Below are 22,436 nucleotides of genomic sequence, written 5' to 3' on the forward strand. Positions count from 1 at the left end.
TGAACAGTCTGGGACGGCCTAGACTAGCTGGGCCTCCCAGTTCTTCATCTCAGACAGGGAGCACATACTACTTACTCTAGATAAAGCTGAATATTTTTAGTCCCAGGAGGCAGAAGATGGTAAAGGCAATTTGTCATTATTCCATACAGGAAACAGTACTAGGGTTACACACTCCGTAATCTCTATCCACTACCCCTGCCAGCCCCTAATTCCTTCTGCACCTTGTAATACAGAAAAGGAGGAAGGAAGGAAGGAAGAGCCCATAGGAGGCCAGAAAAGATAAACCAAAAGGGAAAAAAAAAAAAAAAGATAAGGCTATTACTCTTATCATGTAAAAATAGCATCTTGGATACATTCTTCCTAAGGAAGGAATTCTAGCCAAGTTCAGTTCAGTCAGGATGTGCCAAGCATCTGTGATCTCTCCAACATTAGGCTAGGTCCTCAGGATAACCAAGACCTGATCCCTGTCCTGGAGTTCATGGTCCATGAGCAGAACCTGACTGCAGCATGCACAATGGTAGAGATTCACATATCTTCCCGTAGCCCGTAAGATTCTCCGCAGCACTACATTTTTTATAGAGCCCCAAATTATACTTTGTCGTCAGGGATCAGACTTACTACTCTAAGAAACTCTCAAAATTTGCAAAAAGGAAAAAATACCATGATAAATGACAAACCGCACTGTCGACTCAATATAGAGGTGTGGTCAGCCTCTCCCTTCTAACTGATACTTCGGGTATCAAGGAGCCCAGGTGGTTTTAAAAGTGGGTATACCTTGAGTCAACAACATCCGTTCTTGGATGGGAACCCTTAGGAACCCTTATTGAGTTGATCCGTGTATTGACTGACACGGGATGACCTCCTGAGAACCACCACTTGAGCGAATTTATCTCAAGATCATTAGCACACATGGACTGCAGGTCCCGGGGAGTCAGAACTACCCTAAAGAACCTATGGCATGAGCCATGTCTGAGAGCCATCCAGAGGTCTCATTACTTTCCCATGTGTTTGTAAAACATTCTCAAGACATCTGCTCACTCATACCAATGTCTGGAATGGTCAGAAACTAATTTCTTACAGCAGTTCCTTCTAATTCATGCCTGTTCCCCCCACCCCCCACCCTGAGGACTGAGGATGTACATTTTTTGACCTGGATTTCTTTTTTTCCAGTCAAAAAATACTCATAAATGGAATATTTCACACTATCATTAATAATTTTGCATGGAGTAGTAATTACTTGGAACCGGAGTTGTTTTTTTGAAATTTTTAAAACCCATTTAAGTATAATTTACATCTTTTTTAAAAGAATTATTTTAGAGCGCACATGTATGAGAGGGGCAGAGAGAGGGAGAAAGAGCATCTCCAGCAGACTCCCCACTGAGTGTGAAGCCTAACATAGGGCTTGATCCCACGACCCTGAGATCCCGAGCTGAGCTGGGCACTTAAACGACTGAGCCACCCAGGCACCCCTAACTTACATCCAGTAAAATGCACCAATTCTAAGTGTACGGTGAGTTTTGACAAAGTATACACCCGTGTAACTACCACCATGGTGAAGATAACATTTTCATCACCTCAAAAGCCGGGATATGTGGAGGTTGGGGCAGATCTAAAATATCGCCCTAGTCCAAGACCCCTTCTGCCCAGAACGGGAAGCAGGGACCCAGAGCAGGACAGTGATTTGTTCAAGCTCACGTAGGCAGTTCGTTGGTTTCTTCGTTATCACTTCTCTCACTAGTCCTTTTTTCTCTCTGGCTTCCCTCCTGGGCCCAGTTCTTGCAGGAGGACATCTCCCCAAATCATGTCCTTGGCCCACACCTTCCCGGGCTGTTTTTATCCGATGCTCAGCTTCACCCGTTCCTCTGAAGTCCCTGCTTCGCCCTGGAGTTGCCTGAGGCCTCGAATATCCTAAACACTATGTCCAAACCGAGGGTAATTAAAACCTCCTATCATCCCCAAGTTTATGCCATAAAAGTCTTTTGTATTTAGCTCTTTTCCCACTTAACCTGCACTAGTTAATGGTGACCTCATCCTCCAGACAGCTCCGCTGAGAGAATTCTCTAGTCTTGGATGTCTCTGTTTTTCATGTTCTCTACATCCCATGTGTTAGGAAATCCTATAGATTCTGCCTCCAAAATTTCTTTAAAGTCTGTCCTCATTGTTCCGTTCCACTACCCCATTTACACTGTCTTAATTTCTTGCCTAAAATATTTCGGTGGCCCTTCCTCTGGGCCTATACTGTGACTCTCTGACTCAGATTCCATGAGTTTCAGGCTTGGGCTTATCCTGAAAGTGGTCTCCATCCTCAATCAAGGGCAGGGAATTTTTTCCCCAGAGGGAAACTGAGATTGCAAGACAGAGAAACTGGATTTGGGGCCAAGCTAGAGAGACGAGGCTGGTGTATAGTGAGGGTGAGTGCCCCTTTGTCTGGACCCAGATATATTTTTCTGGGGCAGGAGCAACTCCCGTGGGCCACACATTTCTGTAGCCTCTGACATTGAGTTACGACTCTTTCCATCTGTACTGAGAAAACACAGTGTACTTCTGTCACGATGTTGTTAATGCCCCATCTTGTGTTCTTGGGAGTTGTGAATATGTATTTCTCGCACACTGCGTTCAAGGGCCACATGCACATCTTACTCATCACCATATCTCCTGTAACAGGTGGCCTCTCGAATCCTGCGGCTTGGATTCGTGTCCAGCTCAACTACGAATTTGAACAGTTACTTAAGCGTTCTGTGCTTTAGTTTTCCCATCTGTAAAAAGTGTGGTTATGCGAATTTAATTAAGTAATCTACGGAAAATGCTTGGCTTGGCATAGAGGAAGCTCTCAATTAAGTGCTAGTTGAATTAAGTCAAATGTAATGCTTCCAGTTGTTAGCTAATCTGAAGTTGTTACCGCAATTCTGGATCATTATATAATTCGGTTTGTAAAGTAGAAGACTCCTGCTCTCATCTGTAACTGATTTAGAGGTACAAATCCCACTTTCAGTAATGTATGAAATTAGACCTGAATTAATGTCCGTTGTATTTCATTTTCCATAAGAGTTTGATGCATGTGAGGAATATGTCACATGAGTAATTAATGTAACAAAGAAGATCTCAGATCGGGTCCCCTCCATCTTTGAAAGTCATTACAACTAAAGCCCTCTACTTTAAGACTTCCTCATTTGATTCCCAGGTGACTGACCCGTGGGCAAAAATCTGAATCGGGAAATTATAGTTAGATGTTTCCTGTGCTGAGAGCTCCCTGGAGATGCCTCATTTACAAGGTGAAATGCAGGGAAGGCGGCCGAGTGCCAATGAAAGTCTGCCCACTGTGCAGAAAGGAGGATCGTAGCCCTGTCAAAGCAGAGAGCTCTCTAGCTTTGGTTAATTTGCGAGGAAGGCTCCAGACATTTACATTTCAAGGGTCAGTATTTCACAAGGCTCAAGGCTCCATGCACAGTTGTTCCTGGAGCAGAATAAAAGGCTGGGTCTTCTCCAGGCCCCCTTATGTCTTACTAAGCTCTCATTCCAGTAGCCTTGCTCCCATAGATCCATTTCCTTCAGTTATTTTAGCTTTGGGGGTGTATTAGGATCCTAAAGCTGAAACCAAAAATAATAGCTTAAACAAGGTGGAAGTTTCTCTTACATAAAACCATCCCGAGTCCTTAATTCATATGGTGGCTGGACAGCATCATTGAGCTTCTTGTATGTTGAGCCACCCATTGCTAAGATCCAAGACAGCACACTACCGTGTTCATGCTCCTACTTACGGGAAGGTGAAAGGGAGAGATTATGTGCCCCCTTCCATGTAAGGGTGGCACCTGAGAGTTGCACACATGGCTACTCATATCCTGTTGCCTAGCTTATTCACAAGGCAGTACCTGGTGGGTGAGAGGCTGGGGAATGCTTCCTTTCTTTCTGGGTGGTTACGTACCCAGCTATAATTTGGGCTTTTGTTACAATAGAAAAGAAAGGGAAGTAGATAAGGAGAAACCGCTGGCTATCTCTGCCACAGTAATGACCTTTGGAAGCGCAGCTGTTGTGGGTCATCTGGGTCTCTTACTAGGGAGAAAAATAGAAGGCGATATTTAAAAACAGGCTTGTGGATTATTTGCCTTCAAGCTCTGGCCCCATCAAGGGTACTCTTCTATGCCAGTTTGTCAGTGAGAAGTTAATTTTCTTCCATTTTAAAATATAACACGTTCTCGCTACGGAAGTTAATACCCGATCATTGCAGGAAATTTGGAAGATACAGGGCAAGCAAAATGAATACAACACGGGTGCATGGGAGTTTGCAGTTTAGGAGTCTTAAGAGAGGTCAGAGTTGAAATCCTGAAGCTGAATGCACCCTTTGAAGGAGAGGGAGCAGGAAGAAATGCTAGCTGAGCTGCAGGGAAAGCCCTGAGTGGGAGGAGAAGGCAGAGAAGCAGGCAGGAACTTGAGGATGCTTTGGTAACCATGGATGACTTTTTGTATTGTTTGGTTTATCGTGAATAATTCAGTGCTTGAACATATTTTCTTGATGAATGCCATTTAGCAGATTATTAATAACCATTCAGGCAGGGTCACCTGGGTGACTTAGAGAAGCGTCTGCCTTCGGCTCAGGTCATGATAATGGGGTCCTGGGATTGAGCCCCCCATCGGGCTTCCTGCTCAGCGGGGAGCCTGCTCCCTCTCTCTGTACTCCTCCCCCCACCCCTCCCTCCCACTCGTACTTTCTGTCTCTCAAATAAATAAAATCTTAAAAAACAAAACCATTCAGGTGTTCCTAGGATGATGGTTAGAGGGTTGATAGAATAAAAACACAGCAGTGACTAGGGCTCTGGGCCCCACGGTGTCACTGCATAGGGTGAACTATGTTGCTGCAAGGAATAGTCTCCACTTTCCACGCCCTGTCCACGGACAATGACCCACAAAGAGAGACACAATTCACAGTTCTTGGTGCTTCTGAAAATTAGCAGCTATGGGAATAAACGTCAGCAGAGATGCATTGGCTTAAACATGTCTCCTGAATGGGGGAAATGGTTCTATTAAAATCCTTTCTAAGGCAAACCTCTATTAAACCAGTTTTCTGATGAAAAAGGAAAAAAATGAACATCTTTCTAAATGATACACTCAATCCCAGAAGCAATCTCTTAATAAATGCTATATATTGGTTCCCAGTGACTTGGTCAAAAGCAGACTGGTTGAAACCTAGTTGGTCAAGTTTGTCCAAAATGTCAATCCTGAGGAGTCTCTGGGTGAAGTAAATCATGATGGATGCCTATATGCGCTATTCTCAAATGTGCTCACGAATGTTACTTCTTTACCAGCTTTCAAAACCAGCTTCCAAAACCATTGCCAAGCCTGGCATTAGAAATGTACCAAAACACCCTTGAAAAATCCCTAAAGATCCCTTTAGTTTCTTATTTCCTTTATTTTCTCTTATTAAGAAAATCAGTACCTGCTCATTGCAGGAAAATGAAAAAAAATAAAGAGCCAGGCTTACTGTGGTGATCATTTCACAGTGTCTACAAATATCAAATCAATATGTTGTGCACCTGAAACTGGTCTAAAGTTATAAGTCAATTTTATCTCAAAAAAAAAAAAATCCACAAGGAGCATCTTTCGTCTTACCCACATAGAGAGATCCGTGAATACCCAACCTAACCTTTCTTTTAATGAAAAGATATCTCACTACCTGTGTGTGTGTGTGTATGTATATATATATATATATATATATATATATATATATATATATACAGACACAATTTTATTGTTTCTTATACAAAGATAGTGCCAAACTACCTCTCTCAATTTATCATTTTTATGTTTTAGAAATGATCAGCTTCTCAAATGAATTAGGGAAAAGGCAGCCAGCAAGCAAGATGACGAGGGTTGATGGGGCAGAAAACTCACTTGGGGGAGACAAGGAAGGGGAGCATCAGCATCGTGGCAAAGAGGCAGTGAGTCAGTCCCAGGTTCTCGTCTCCAAGGCCCGTGTGGACTCGGGGCGGCCCTCTACCGAGGTCCCTGACCGTGTGCGTCTGAGAACATGGCAAGGAGATGGGGAGACGCTGACCGAAACATGGCAGGTGGCTGCACGTGTTCCCAGCCCTGCAGCCTGGGCTGTCGTCCACACCCCCTGCGAGCTCCTGGGCCAGCTTTGAGCAAACAGCACGAGATCCGGTTGTGTGCACGCATTTCGCCATTGAGAACAGAAATTACACTGAGCAGAGAGAGGGGAATGGAACGCGTTAGTAGCCTGAGAGGGTTTCACTTCTGCTAGCCGGTAAAATGATCCTTGCGCCGGAGTGACCGTGGAAACGGAACGGCCGAGACACCGGCTCTGGTACTGCACTCGGTCAGCCCGGACGGCGTCTGCCTGAAAGCCAGGGCGATGGGCAGTCGGACTGTGGCCCAGCTGCTCACTTCCTGATGCCCCCTCCTCTAAAACACTCCAGCGTCCCTGAAGGTGAGCGCTGGATGAGGGGACACAACAGGAAAACCAGCCCATTTCCTTCTACGTTTTCTGTTTGATGTAGGTACAGAGCACCATACTAAGCTCTGCATGCACATCTTCACTCCGTGACCCCTCACAGCAAGCCAGTGAGGTGGGTACTATTACTACCCCATTTTACAGATGAGGAAATCAAGCTAGGGGGACTTTAAGTCACTTGTCTAGGTCCCACAGCTGGAAAGCAGCAGAGCCTGGATTCAAACCTGGGAGGTACAACCCCCCCAGGGCCAAGACCCTAATCACCAGCTCTTCTGTCTTCCTGGGGGGTGTGTGAAGAACGTTTGTGGAAGGAATAGATTATCACCACTTGAAGCCTTGTAGGGATAAATGCTTTCTGGTTGTTATCTCAGCCCCATCTAAGAATAACCCTCACGTACCTTAAAAAAAAAAAAAAAGTTTTTCAGTAATTCAGAGAACTAAAACCCAGATGATACCATGCCCAGGGAGTTACTGGCTAGAAGTATGACTTCAACAGCGTTCTCTCCTCATTTGATCTTTTTGTGTATGTTTGGTAAAATACACAAAACATAAAATTTACCATATTAACTATTTTTAGGTGTGTAAAACATTATGCACGTTGACATTGTGGTGCAACCGTCACCATCCATCTCCAGAACGTTCTCATTCTCCTGAACACTGTGTACCCATTTACCCACAACTCCCCATCCCCTCCCCACCCAGGCCCTGGCCACCACCTTTCTACTTTCTACCTATGAATTTGACCACTTGAGTTACCTCCTGTAAGTGGAGTCACACAAAATTTGTTCCTTTGTGTGATTTCACTTAGCGTAACATTTTCAAGTTCCATCCATATTGTAGCACATGTCAGAACATCCTTTAAAGGATGAATAATATTCCATTGTGTGTGTGAGTGTATCACATTTGTCTTCATTCATCTGTCAAGGGACATCTGGGGTGTTTGTACCTTTGGCTATTGTGAATGATGCTGCTGTGGACAAATACCTGTTTTGAGTTTGCTTTCACTTCTTTCCGGTATATACTCAGAATTGTGGGATCGTGTGGTTACTCTGTTTTTAATTTGTTGAGGAACTGCCATGCTGTTTTCCGCATTTGATCTTGACCATTAGTAATTGTGCATATGAAAGCACGTTACACGTAACATACTCCTTATGATTCCCTTCATATTGTCACTGAGATTTGAGGAACAAGCTTATATGAGATTTGAGATCTGAGGAACAAGCTTATATGCAGATGAATAAATAGGTTTGTTCCCCCCCCTTTTTTTTCTTTTTTACCTTCACTGGTTGCTATAGTAACCGTGATCTTACTCGATTTGCCTGGGAGAAGCACTTTTTGGTTAAAGGGCTGGAACCAAGCATGCCTAGATGGGAGGTGAGTCATTTTACTGGGTTCTGTTCTCAGGGCATCTGGTATAAAAGGAATTCTAGTAGTTCATGTGAAGTCATGCAAAGCTCAATAAAAGTTTTGGCAAGAGAAGAAGGTTGAAAGAGAGGAAAGCTTCCTCACTCTGAGGAGTTTTACAAAGAAATTCAGGACCACTTTTAAATCCTCAGGCCTTCAGGGACACCTAGGTGTGTCAGGAGGTTAAGCAACTGACTCTTGGGGCGCCTGGGTGGCTCAGTCATTAAGCGTCTGCCTTCGGCTCAGGTCATGATCCCAGGGTCCTGGGATCGAGCCCCGAATCGGGCTCCCTGCTCGGCGGGAAGCCTCCTTCTCCCTCTCCCACTCCCCCTGCTTGTGTTCCCTCTCTCGCTGTGTCTCTGTCTGTCAAATAAATAAATAAAATCTTTAAAAAAAAAAAAAAACAACAACTGACTCTTGATTTCAGTTGAGGTCATGATCTCAGGGTCATGAGATCAAGCCCCGAGTTGGGCTCTGCACTCAGTGCAGTCTGCTTGTCCCTCTCCCTCTGCTCCTTCCCCTTCTCGTGCTCTCTCAAATAAATGAATAAAATCTTTAAAGATCAATCAATTCATCCATCCATCCATCCTCAGGCCTTTAATGTAGTCCCAAGGGTTTCGTGGGCTGTGTTGTTCCTGGCGGGAGTCTCTCGTGGACCCCCTCGTCTGGTATGCCACGGCAGGATTAGGTGGTGGAAAGAGACCGTGCATACTGGTCTCTGCATTTTCCCGGCCTTGTATCTCTCCAATTAGGATGGACTACCTGGGGATGTGGGGAAGCTGCCATCAGCTGGCCTTCAGAAGCCATCATGGGGAGGCTTTCATTGTTTTGGAATGAGATATTCCATTGAAGGGGTTCTTTAAAAATGTTTGGAAATTCTGTGTGCCTGGGCAGGATTATCTGCTCGTGGGCATATCCCCCAGGGGCCTCCTGCTTGACGTGACAGTCTTGAGCTTCTCGGGTACACGTTTCCCCAAAGACTGTACCTTCTGCCTCTTGCAGTGGTAGATGAAGGGTAGCCGACACAGGGTTCCTGGGGGCGGGGCAGGAAGTCCAGCTTCTCACCAGACTTTCAGATTGTCTTGCTCTCTCCTGGCCTCCCCCTTCCTCAGTACCTGGTGTGTGTGATTCCTAAGCCTGGCTGACGTGCTGCAGGCTGTTGGCTTCTCCATAACCCCCTCTGGAGGCTCGTAGGTTCGAAGTTACTCCACTCTGCAAAATCACTTCCCAGGGAACTGGGTGGCTCACTCAGTTAAGCATCTGCTTTCGGCTCAGGTCATGATCCCAGGGTTCTGGGATCAAGTCCTGCATTGGGCTCCTTGCTCAGCAGGGAGTCTGCTGCTCCCTCTGCCCCTCCCCCTGCTTCTGCGAGCACGCTCGCTCACTTGCTCTCTCTGTCTTATTCTGACAAATAAATAAAATCTTTAAAAAAAATCACTTCTCATTCTCCCATCTACTGGCCACATTGCTATTAGACTTCATATTAGAATTATATTCCTAATCATGGATTTTGACCTTGCATTTTTATTTCTTATTCCCATTATTTGGGGTTACCTTGTGAAAGAAGAGGCCAAAAATATTACTTTTCCATCATCTTAAAATCAAAACTTTTCTCCCTCCCTCCTTTCTCCCCTCCCCTTCTCTTTTGTTTTTTGGAAGAACGTATCAGCCATTGAATAAGAAGTGGAAGGAAGAGATAAGTCATAAGATGAAGGCATCTGGGAAGAGTGGCTTTTGCTATTTTCTTGCTGTGTTCATAAAGCTGTAGCTACAACACTATTCTGACCCTAAGCCAGGCCCTGTGCTAGGTAACTTTATTATCTGTAATCCTTGTGATAATTCTGCAAAGCAAATATTATGATTCATGTTTCATCCACGAGGAATCTGAAACTCAGCGAGTTTAAGAGATGAGCCCAAGGTCACATCGCAAGCTCTTTAAGTGACAGAGCTGGAATTGTAAACCAGATTGCTTGACCCCAAAGCCATTGCTCCATCCACCATATGGAGCTTGGCACAAAGAACCCTAAAATACTCTAAAAAGTGCAGTTCTTTCTCTCATTTAAAAAAAAATTCTGATCCATCTGGTGCATATCTAGACAGCTATGCAAAGAAAACCCCAAATCTTAGGAAAATTTACTATTGTGGAGCAACTGTTGAAATATTTCTTGCCTTATAACTCACTTGACCTTTCAAGATCCCTCCTTGTCCTCTAATTCTATAGACAGTTAAAAAAAAAAAATCTTTTCTAGAATATGCTAACTAACAGCAGACAGTCAGATGATGGCATTTCTACCATCTTCATTTTCCCGATTCCGTTTTTCCTTCCAAAAGCTCTCCTACACACTCGGTTGCTGGGATAGATCTCTGGCTCCACTGTTTTTATTTATGATTTTGTACGTGTGTTAACGCTCCGGGGCACCCAGGGGAAGCCTCCACAGACTTTCCTGATTAGCAGATGTTGCCCTTTCTATGTAACCACCACCCCTGATCACCACTTCCCCTCGCCAAGAAACGAGAAAAGCATTTGCATTTGGAAAACCAAGCTATGACACATGAAGTGGATTAAGAAGGACCATCTCCCCAGAATCCACATGAGCTTTTCCCATCTTCGTTTGTTTTTCTTAAAGATAAAAACCACACAGCCGTGTTTGTAGTTCGGTCTAACAAGTGCCTTGCTTGCATAACGAGGAGATTTCACTTTGGCTATCTTGACTTCGTTATACGTAAATTATGTTGTAAGTAACCTTTGAAATGACATGACATGTGCGGCCAGTGTTTATTTTTTTATACTTTGGAATATTTCGTTGTTTATTTTAAATGGTTTATGTTGGATGGGTGTTTAACATGCAAAATAATGCTGTCTTCCCAGGAACTCTAGAGAAGCAGGAGGGTACAGTGGAATCTCAGGTCTCCTCTTGAGCAGAGAGATGGTGTTAGGTATGCAATTTAAGAAAAAAACAGCCAAGGGGAAGTTAATTCTTAGTTGAGCAGATATTTAAATGAAGCATACCATTCTGAAGCTTAGATCTTCTCCTGATAGAGCTCCGTAGCCTTTTGAAAGCATATCAAATCACTATGTTATTTAATTTCATAAAAAGGCAAATGACAGATTACTTTGGGCTCCCCTAAATGGACAATCCCAAGCCTTTGCAATGCTCAGGAAGATCAGAATGCCCACATATGATGTCTTGGATGTAGAAAGAAAGATTGTTGTAAGGGTTGCATCCATGTGCATGAACTTTGAAATGCCATCAAACTTCTCAGCAGCTGTACGTTAGGTGCACTATTTAAATAGAAATAGAACCATATGTTTAAATGTGCTGTTGTACTTAAGATGTATCAAAAACACATGTTTCCCCTCCATCCAACTTTCTTGTGATTTGCTTGAGTTTCAGATAATCTAGGGCACTGTTCTTCCTCTTACAGTTCTCTGTAGGACAGCTTCAAGTAATACAGTAAGAGCTGTAAAATTTTAATGAATACCCTATTAAGCAGTTTTCTTTCTGGTTGTTAGGAACTTGGACTTTCTTAAACCATGAAAAACTAGACAGTGTAAGTTTCACGGAATGTAAAGGTAGAACCTCTACCTCTGTTAGAAATAATAATCAAAATTTCTACCCCAGGGGCTTTGCTTGTCATGTAAAATTATAAATCAGTTGGAGATGTTGGGAAATTATGTCCAATTGGAAAACTCTGGACATTGCCACACATCATTCATAGCAGTAAATCACACACACACACACACACACACACACAAACCATAAAATAGGCTGAGGAATGATTCAAAATAACCTATATTGAGTGTACACATACAGATTGTCAAATGTGTCCTTTGCAGGGGAGGGGACCTTTAGTTATTTCACTCAAGTCTGATTCAGGAACATCCCAGATGCTACCAGTTTTTATAATAGAAGCCCACTTATTATGCGTTTGAAGTAAGATTGTCCACCACAGCTGGATTGCACATGAGAAATGTTGCAGGGAGAAATGAGGCTGTGCTGTACCCAGTTGGGCCTCAGAATATTCTCTCACCAGATGTGATATTTGTAAGTTGTATACATTTTTAATTCATTTTATATAAAGTTTATAAATGGATTTAATAAAATTCTTGTAAATTTTAAAAGTTTTAGGAAGAGGGGCACCTGGGTGGCTCAGTTGGTTAAGCATCTGCCTTCGGCTCGGTCATGATCCCAAAGTCCTGGGCTCGAGCCTCGCGTCAGGCTCCCTGCTCAGCGAGGAGTCTGCTTCTCCCTGTGCCCCACCCCTGCTCATGCTCTCTCTCTCACCTGTTCTCTCTCTCTGTCTCAAAGTCTTTAAAAAAAGAAAAAAGTTTTAGGAAGAGATTGCTGAGATTGTTTCTCCTGTGAGTTTAACCCGCCTAGCAGACCAGTCTACAAAGACTGATTTGACGGGCACCTGGCTGGTTCACTGGGAGAGCGTGCAACTCTTGATCTTAGGGTTGTGAGTTCAAGTCCCATGTTGGGTGTGGAGATTACTTAAAAACAAAATCTTAAAAAAAATAAATAAAATTGACCAATAATTTGTAAAAGTAGAAAGTAATGTTGTTAAATTATTGTCTCACTGAAATGTGATGGAAAACATGCATTTAAGTGTATCATATTTTTCTTTTTTTTTTTTTTTTTTAAGATTTTATTTATTTGACAGAAAGAGACATGGTGAGAGCAGGAACACAAGCAGGGGGAGTAGGAGAGGGAGAAGCAGGCTTCCCGTGGAGCAGGGAGCCCGATGTGGGGCTTGATCCCAGGACCCCGGGATCATGACCTGAGCCGAAGGTAGACGCCTAACGACTGAGCCACCCAGGCGCCCTAAGTGTATCATATTTTTCTTAGAAGTCTTTGTCTAACCTGGTGGAAGGTTCAGACCATTTGACAAAAGGTGGGAATTTGCTTTAGGACCCAGATAATGCCTAACTTCCCAGATCTGTGGTTCCTGCCCCCGTATTCACTACAACGTACAAATGATAAGCTCACACACGTGGCGGCGATAGACTGCAGGTGATGTGCACTTCCCAGTCGCTGGACCATATTTAACCTAAAAAGCATGTTCAAATACAGATGATTGAGAATGATATTTTGATGGGAATAACCTTGAATGTGATTTCTCTTACTGTTACAAAGAAATAGTTTTTTTTAAAATGATAGTTTAACCTTTATAATCAATGCAAAAGATCTTGGGCTATATTTTGGAGATTTGCAAATTCACCACACCCAGGTTAATTCTTGGCCCCTGAATTAACATACTAATTTTGGAAGTGGTCAAGGGAAGCTTACCAGGAACCCAGCTGGGAGAGAAGGGGAGGGAAGGGAAGAGTAACGAGGCTGGAGATGGAGAACAAAGGGGAATGTGCTGCGGTGGAAATGTCAGTGTTGTATACTTTCACACACAGTGTAGACATTTTGTGACCATGTAGGTCCTTTTACAGCCCTGCCATTTTTTTAATTCTGCAGTTCTCTTTGTTGCATTTACTTGCATTATGAATCCTGCAAGACAGTGTGTAATTTTTGCTTTAACATAATAAAGCATGAAAAAATAGCCTTTTATATGTACCCAGATACATCATGCATGAGGCATTTTGTTCCTTCCTAAAGATCCAAGTTCCCCCCAGTACCCTGTCCTTTTATTCTGAAGAACTCCCTTTAGTATTTCTCATCACCCAGCTCTGCTGGTGATGAATGCTTGGTTTTCTTTAATCTGAAACGTCTTTATTTCATCTTCATTCTTGAAGGGTATTTTCACCGGATATAGGATTCTGGGTTGACAGGCTGGTTTTTCTCACCACTTAAAAGATGTCCTACCACTGTTTCTGGTTACCATCGCTTTTGATGAGCAGCTCATGGCCACACACTTATAGATGTGCACATTCTCTCCACCTGCTTTCAGGATTTTTCTCTTTAGTTTTCAGCAGGAGGACTACGATGTCTCTAGACGTTTTTTTACGTGTGTGTATTTAACACATTTCAGGTTTGCTGAACATTTTTAGTCTGTAAATTTGTTTTTCACTAAACTTGGGATATTTCTTTTTTTTTTTTTTTTTTTAAGATTTATTCATTTCAGAGAGAGAGAGCACAAGCATGGGGTGGGGGGAGAGGGAGAAGCAGGCTTCCCGCTGAGCAAGGAGCCCGATGTGGGGCTCGATCCCCAGAATCCTGGGATCATGACCTGACCCAAAGGCAGATGCTTAACCCCAGGCACCCCATCAACTTGGGATATTTCAACCATTTTTCAAATTTGTTTTTGGTTCCGTTTTCTCTCTCCCCACCTTCTGGAACTCCAAATACCATACATTAGAGCTTTTGAAATTGTCCCACCAGTCCCTGAGGTATAGTGCATTTTTTTAATCTTTTTTTTTCTTTAAATTGGCTTATTCCTGTGCTTAGATCTTCAAATTCACTAATTCCTGTCACCATTCAGTTGTTAAACCCATCCAGCGGGATGGTTTTTTGTTTTTATTTTTTTTTTAAGATTTTATTTATTTGAGAGAGAGAGAAAACGCATGAGAGGGAAGGGGTCAGAGGGAGAAGCAGGCTCCCCACTGAGCCAGGAGCCCGATGTGGGACTCGATCCCAGGATTCTGGGATCATGACCTGAGCTGAAGGCAGTCACCCAACCAACTCAGCCACCCAGGCCCCCTGGTTTTTTTTTTTTAATTTGATATATTTCCCAATTCTTCTATTTTGTTCTTTTCATAGTTTCTGTTTCTCTTAGATTTCCTACGTTTTCATTGATTACAAGTGTATTTTCCCTTATATCTTCAAACATAGTTGTAACAGCTGCTTTAACGTTGTGTCTGATAATTCCAACATCTGCAGTTGGAATTGGCATCGTTGATTGTCTTTCCCTTGAGAATGGGTCACATTTGTACAAGTTGTATCATGGAGACCCTGAATCCTGTTCAATTCATCCAAGGAATGTTGATATTTCTCTTTTAGCAGGCGAGGAACTTGGTTGGATGTAATGTGAAAACTGCCTTGCAGTAGGTGGTAGCTCAAGCCTTCAGCCTGTGTTGTATTTAGCGGGGGTGTTTTGAGCCTGCTCCTCACATGCATGGGTTAGGGCTTACCAGAGCTTGGGAAGAATTTATACCTAGAATTTAAGGCTCCCCTTTTCCAGCACTCTCCTTTCCAGGGTTTCCCTCAATTTTTCATGCCTCTGGTTGCCCCAGCTTTGTCGTCCTCCATTTGATTGAGCCAAAACTCCCTGTGGGTTCCCTGTGTTTTAGCTTTCCACACCACATAGCAAGTGTGATAGGCACTTTGATAGGCTAAAGCCCTAAAAAGCAGGAAACTTAGCCCGGGTTGGTCCCTTGTTCAAAATTTCAACTCTCCTCTTAAATCCTGCCCACTTCTCTTTACTCACCAGGACCTACCCCTGGTGGTTTGCTTCTGTTTTGTCCGGAGTTTATAGTTGCTATCTGTAGGGGGTTGGTCTGTTAGGAGCTTACAACTCCATACCAGACACTTAATATTTCCAGTGGAGATTTACATTTTGAACTGATGGCACCATTTCTCTACCTCAGGCAGAGATACAAGTCTTGAAATTTTTGTTAGAATTGCCTGTTGTTGGGGCACCTGGGTGACTCAGTCGATTAAGTGTCCAATTCTTGATTTTGGCTCAGGTCATGATCTCAGGGTCGTGAGATCGAGCCCTGCATCGGGCTCCATGCTCCACTTTGAGTCTGCTTGAGATTCTCTCTCCCTCTCCCTCTGCCCTGCTCCCACATGCTCTCTTAACTCTCTCTCAAAATGAATGAATGATGAATGAGTGAATGAATGAACTGCTTGTTTGCTGTTTTGTTAATTCAGATAATTTAGATACCTTTCAGCACCTTATGTGGAACAGGTATAAAGCAAGCACTCAAGTGGGAGTCAGAATGCTTGGGTCCCAGCCTCAGTCTTACTAATAATTAGCTATCTAATTATTATTATAATTAGCCATCATTATGTTATAATTATCTAGTTGTTAGCTAATTGTTAAAATCAGCAAGTCAGTGAATCCCTGGCTTGTAGGCTGAGGGGCCTGGCCAGCCTCAAAGTTCCTTTATATCCTGAGGCCTCCGATCACCTGATCTAACTATCTTGAAGTCTCTGCGTTAATCCACTTCATTGGATTCAAGTGATTAATTACATATATTACGTGATGAAAAGGGCATCCCGCTATTGGAAGATGTGTCCATGTGCTATTGATAATATTTCCCCTTTTTATCTCTGCTTCCCTTAAAGCTACACAACCCCTTCTTTCCCTTAGGCCTCACTTTTCCCTGGGCACAAGTCATTCAATAACTAAAAAGAATTATATTTTTAATCTAACATCCCATTTAAAATACATTTTTGTTTGTCTCTTAGGAAAAAATGCTGCAAAGGGTATAAATTTGTTCTTGGACAATGCATCCCAGAAGGTATGTAATATAAAAGATTGTCTTCTCACCTTGTTTGTGACTAGTCGTTAGGTGTCTATAAAGTTCAGATGTATATAGAATGTATGTGTAATTTCAGGGGTTTTTTGGCATTAAATTCTTCTAGGGTCAATTTAGCTCCATGTATAGTATGCTCTACCCAAATCATTACACAACTTATACACATATATTGAGCATCCTCAATATATACAAACAATACACATGTATTTCAGGTTTTAAGTTCAGGAGGCTGTATTTCCCTAATCATGTCATACACAGTTAGAATACAAGCATCCTCCCCACCTCTCTCTGTGCTTTTCATATGCTAAACTCAAAGCCCCTTCAAGCTCTGTGCTCAGCCCAGCACGGAGGAGACAGAGCAGTGTCAGACCTGGGCCCAGTCCTCAAAGCCCACACCCTCAAGCTGGGGAGACAGGGTATCGACAAGCATGAAATCAGAGATACCTGAATTTTTTTTAAAGATTTTATTTTTATTATTTATTTGTCAGAGAGAAAGAGCGAGGGGGAGCACAAGCGGGGGGGGGGGCGGGGAGTGACAGGCAGAGGGAGAAGCAGACTCCCCGCTGAGCAGGGAGCCCAATGTGGGACTTGATCCCAGGACCCTGGGATCATGACCTGAACCAATGGCCAAGGCTTAACCAATTGAGCCACCCAGGCATCCCAAGAGACCTGAACTTTAATTACACTTTCCATATTGCCTTAGTCCATTCTGGCTGCTATAACAGAAATACCATAGTCTGGTGGCTTAAACCACAAATGTTTATTTCTCTTATAGTTCTGGAGGCTAAGTCCAAGACCAAGACCCTGGAAAACGCCATGCCTGGTGGGAGCTTCCTGGTTCATAGATAGCCACCTTCTCGCTATGTCCTTTCATGGCAGAAGGGGCAAGAGAGCTCTCTGGGGTTTCTTTTATAAAGGCACCAAGCCCCTTCATGAGGACTCTGTCCTCATGATCTAAGCCCCTCCCAAAGGCCCCACCTTCTCAGACCATCACCTTGGAGGTTAGGATTTCAACATGTGAATTTCAAGAGGACACGAGGATTCAGTGCATAACACACACATCCTACCTTGTCTTTGTGGGAAAGTATTAGTACTTGACTCATTGTTGTTTTAAGAATCTTAACCGCATGTGAGGTACTTGGAACAGAAGCTGGCTCTTATTAAGTGCTTGATAAATGGTGGTTCCTGCTGTTGTTTTTAATAATGACCACAACATGTGTGGTAGAGGCATTCAGAGCAGAAAGTGTCTGGAGCAGGCCCGGAACACAGAGGACCCAGGGCAGTCTGAGGTGATCTCAGGAAGGAGAGGGAGCCAGCTGATCAAGGAAGGCTGCCAAGGACCTGGACAGGTAGGAGCAAGAGAGCTGCAAAGGATCCCAGCGCTGATCCAGAGAACGCTAAGAACTGTTTGGAGAGCGTGAGATTAGTTTGCCTGGGGCCGGGGAGAGGTGGGTGGGTGGGTAATGAGAAATAGGTTTCTTCACTGTCAACCAAGAAGCCAGGCCTTTGCAGAGAACCAGGAGCGCAGCCAAGCCAATTCATGTTGCATTATCGCATAGAGAGCAGTTTCTTTGTCTCAGTTAGAAATAAATGAATCCCTGCGTATTGCTCTCTTCGGTGAAAGGGTGGAAGAGTTCACTAAACCATAGCTGGGACCTTTGAGAAAGCTGCTTTAGGAAGGTTGGTTAGGAAATCACTTTCCATAAGATGGTTTATGTGGCCTTGGGCCTCTCTCAGACTGAATTTCTCACTGCCAGCCAATTCTGTTGGTTAGAGCATGGTGGAAAAAACCCACAAAGAAAAAACCCACAAAGGTCAAAATAATTGCGTTCTTTTATAAGCCAGCTTTTCTCAGTCTGCAGCTCTGTCCTTTATATTTCAATTTGGCAGATACTAAGAAAACTAAGTTTAGGCCAGTCGATTTAAGATCCCAGCTAAAGACCTTGCCCAGCCTAAATAAAAACACATTACATGGGTACCACATACTTAGGGTTTCTTGAAATGTTAGCTGTTGTAGTTTCAAACATCAGAGCCTAAAGGTAGCCTCCCCTCGCCCTCGGTGGGGCCTGTGATACTGTGATTAACAAAGCCTTGCCCTAATTAGCAGGCTGCTCTGTTGCTGTCACTAGAACACTGAAGTGTTTCAATCTGTGGGAAGAAGTCTGTGTGCGTGGGCTTCTTACTAAAGATCTCCACAGTCATAAAGATTTCCATGAGCAGGAATGCAACATAGAAATGTAGAAAGTCAGAAAAGATAGTATATTCGTTAGGATTGTCCAGAGAAGCAGAGAGAGGTTTCCTTAAAGGAATTAGTTGACAAGCTTGTGGAGGCAAGTCAAAAGTCCGCAGGATAGGCTGGAAACCCAGAAGCAGGGTAACGGTCTGAGTCAAAAGGTCGTCTGCTACCAAAATTCCCTCTTCCCTGGGGGAAGTGTTTTTTCTATTAAGGCCTTCAACTGATTGAAAGGGCCCACCAACATTTTGGAGGGCAATCTGCTTTATTCAGACTCTACCAAATTAAATGTTGATCCCATCTAACAAATATCTCCACAGAAACGTTTAGAATGTCCTTGACCAAGTATGTGGGTACTGTGGTGTTGCCACGTTGACACATAAAATTAACCATCACAGATAGTAAAGGGACTAGAATTTCTAAACAAATGTGCTGAGGAGAAGGTGCAATTTAAGAGAGTGTTGCCTCATGTTTGTTACTCTAAGTCAAAAGTCAACCACCCGTGGCCAAATCTGACCCATCGCCTATTTTCGTAAATAAAGTTCTATTGAAACACAACCATACTCATGCACTTAAGTATTATCTACGGCTGCTTTTGCCCTACCACCACAGAGTGGAGTAGTGGTTGCCAACCAGATCTACTTTGCCAAGCCCTCTGCTGTATTATTTTGATTTGCCAGGTGATAGAATAATCTCATTTGTCCTAGCTCAACAGTTATTAATTGAGCATAAACTGTAGGAAGAAAGTAGTGCCAGTTAGTCCAAGGGACACCGTCCTTGCCAGATACCCAGACAGTAGTAAGAGCTAGTAATAAAGGCAGCAGAAGAGCAGGTTAAGCTTTACTGTGTGTCGGGCCCTGTGCTTTAAGGCATCATCCAAGTTAACCTTCATAAAAGCGCCATAAAGTCGTTATTACTGTCACCCCTATTTTATAGGTAAGAGGATGAGACTTACAGGACCCGAGGTCACAGACGACATAGTAGCAGAGTTCGGAGGGCTGGCTCTGGAACCCATACTCTTCACCATAAGGCTGCATGCCTCCTAGCCGGGGACAGAGCAGGGATTCCACAAATAAGGCAGAACACGGGAGCAAGAGAAGAGTATAGAGCACAAAACGTGGGCTGCCTAGGGGCACCTAAGCGTCTGCCTTCGGCTCAGGTCCTGATCTCAGGGTCCTGGGATCGAGCCCCACGTCGGGCTCTCTGCTCAACAGGAAGTCTGCTGCTCCCTCTCACAGTCCCTCTGTGCTCTCCCTCTCTCAAGTAAATAAAGTCTTCAACAACAACAACATTGGCTGCCTAGAGGTGATATTTAGTTGAGGAAACCATGTTTGACTGGCAGGAAAGTAGACCTGGCATCACAATTACAGGGGAAAGGATTTAGCAGGGGCAGCTTTGCAGGTCTTCATGAGAATGGCATGATCCTTGCCCCACGGACCCCGTCTGCATCGGAGCTAAAGACAGACCGACCCACCCACTCCACCTTCCTGTGCGGCGGAGCAAAGCCGGGTTTACTCTGCGTCCGAGGATCATTTATCTGTCAGCACCTAGGGAAGATAGCTCAGTGATTGAGATGCTGGATCTAGTCTGGAGGTGAATGTGCAGCCTGAGCTCCTGACTCCGAGCCAAAGTCCCTTCAGAGGCTTGTTAAGTATCCGTTTGTAAGGACTGGGAGGAGGAGATGCTTTAATTCTTTTCAAGTAAGAGGGCATCCAGAGACCTCCAGCTGCTCCCAGCCCCTCCTCAGCATGCAGGATACACACACACGTGCACACACGCATGCCCCAGCCCTGCATCACTCGCACCAGCTCTGTTCCAAAGCCTCCCTCACGCTCCTCCTAGCCTGCGTGACTTCCAGCCGTCGCACTCACACGATGGTGCCCACACCCCTCACCGGGGCCGGCTGTTCTTTAGTGTTCATCTGGAAGGAATTCCCTGTCTCTATTGCAGGTACTGCTGCAGGGCTGGGGCATCCAGAGCATCTTGCTTTCCAGATGAGCGGCAGACCGCAGCGGATGAGGAGGTGACCCGGGGAAAAATCACAGGGGATGTTTGCCTTCAACCACGGGCCAGGCTGAGCACCAAGTTCCCCGACGTAGTACTTTTAAAAGGTGGCCCATGGCCCAAGGGGTTAACACCCTTCTAAACGTAGCCGGCCACCCTTCCCCATTCCTGAGCAGGGTGCAGCCCCGGAGGTCTGTTCCAGACCCGGGCCCCGTGTCGCCGCCCCCGTGTGCTGAACGACTGTGGCTGACGTGAGCTCACCCTTGTCTTTTTCAGATTACGACGTGTGTGCCGAGGCTCCCTGTGAACAGCAGTGCACAGATAACTTCGGCCGAGTGCTGTGCACCTGTTACCCAGGGTTCCGGTACGACCGGGAGAGACACCGGAGGCGCGAGAAACCTTACTGCCTGGGTGGGTTGGCGGCACACGCTAATGTCCCAGCTCCTGGGGTCGTGGTTCTGTCCTTCGGTGGATACTCTCCATCCGTGGGGCCGGCTCCCCGGAGCTGCTCTGACCTTTGTTTCTTCCCTTATGTCCCGGTACTCAGATAATATCATGCCAGCCGTCACTACCTTGATCAAACCAACCTCGGCCAAGGAATTCTTCAGGGAGCTGGTACCAGTCAGATCCTAACAGGCAGTGAGATCTGAGAGCAGGAGAAGGGGAGCATTATCAAGTGAGAACGAGAACAATGTCAAACAGAATATAAGTGGGCAGAAACGTCAAAACACAGAAACATGAGACTCCACGTTCCCTCGGAAGGCAAGGCAGAAAGGCTGGGAACGAGGAAGGGCCCATGTGGCAGGCAGATTGGCAGTGAGTCAGAGGGAGCTGAAGCCAGCCGCCTGGACTGCGCTGAGCGAGCTCAGCACCGGCCCTCGCCACCGGCGGGGTCCTCCCCGCGCTGGCTGGGCTGTCCCAGCCATGCCCTCTTTGTGTTTCTAAGACAGGGTGAGGGTAATTGTCCCTGGAGCCACGTGTCTCCAAGTGTGGTCAGTCCGTGGCTAACCTGCCTCAGAAACATCTGGGGCTCTTGTTTTTAGAAAAGATTCCTGGCCTCGCCTCCAGAGCCTGAGGGCGGGTCCAGAAATCTGCATTTACAGAAACGTCTCTAGTGACCCCCGTGCACAGGCGAGTTTGAGAAGCTCCTGGAGGATGAACTGAGGAGCCGGGCACATGGTCCCAAGTGGAGAATAAGCGAGCTGTGATGAGCGGCCCCTCCTTCTCTGTCCCAACTGGGGCTCTAGAGAACGCCATTGAAGAGAAGTTCTAGATATTAACCTCCTAGCTTCTCCCCAGTGGCACCTGTGGGGGCACCCCACACTGACAAGAGGACTGAGGCCACTAAGTGGACCCAGGACCATTGGCACCTCCTACAGAGAACAGGGCGCGCCAGTCTGTCTCTCTGAGGTCCCGGGCGCGGGGGCTCTCCTTTCAGTTTGTGGTAGCTGCAGTACTCTGCACTTCCCATTTGGGGATCCACAAAACTACCATTCTGTTAAGAATTCCATCTGTTTCTCTCCTTTCAACCGCCTCCTTCCTCTGGACAATAGGGGCAACTTCACCCTTGGGTGTAGGGCAGAGGCACGTGAAGAAAGGTGTTCAGCCTGAGGAGTTGCAGAGGTGAATGCAGCTGAAGCACATAGTCCACAGGTGACACGGTGCATACTACCAGGGGAACGTCCGAATGACCACACTCCCGGGGGCCCCCAGGGGCCTGCCACACATGGGGGTCTGCCAGAGGTGGGTCCCGGGCCGCTGGTCCAGAGTAGCTGGAACGTTGTCCGCATCCTGAAGTGCAGGGCTGAGCTCCGTCTGCCTCCCACATGTACACGGTCAGGACTGAGTATCGTGTCCCCCCCTCCCCCCCCGCCACACACACACACACACACACA

The 22,436-nt window shown here is 45.1% G+C and overlaps 1 protein-coding gene across 1 annotated transcript in view; it reads left to right on the top strand.

The window, feature by feature from the left end:
- CCBE1 (collagen and calcium binding EGF domains 1) overlaps positions 1-22,436 on the top strand; it is a 221,451-nt gene that overhangs the window by 176,582 nt on the left and 22,433 nt on the right. The window contains exons 3-4 of the mRNA XM_032422721.1: positions 16,234-16,286; positions 20,818-20,952. Coding sequence (XP_032278612.1) covers positions 16,234-16,286; positions 20,818-20,952 — 188 coding nt within the window. The remainder of the gene's footprint in view (positions 1-16,233; positions 16,287-20,817; positions 20,953-22,436) is intronic.

The sequence above is a fragment of the Phoca vitulina genome, unplaced genomic scaffold (genome assembly GCF_004348235.1).
Source record: "Phoca vitulina isolate PV1807 unplaced genomic scaffold, GSC_HSeal_1.0 scaffold27, whole genome shotgun sequence".
In the NCBI taxonomy this organism is placed as follows: Eukaryota; Metazoa; Chordata; class Mammalia; order Carnivora; family Phocidae; genus Phoca; species Phoca vitulina.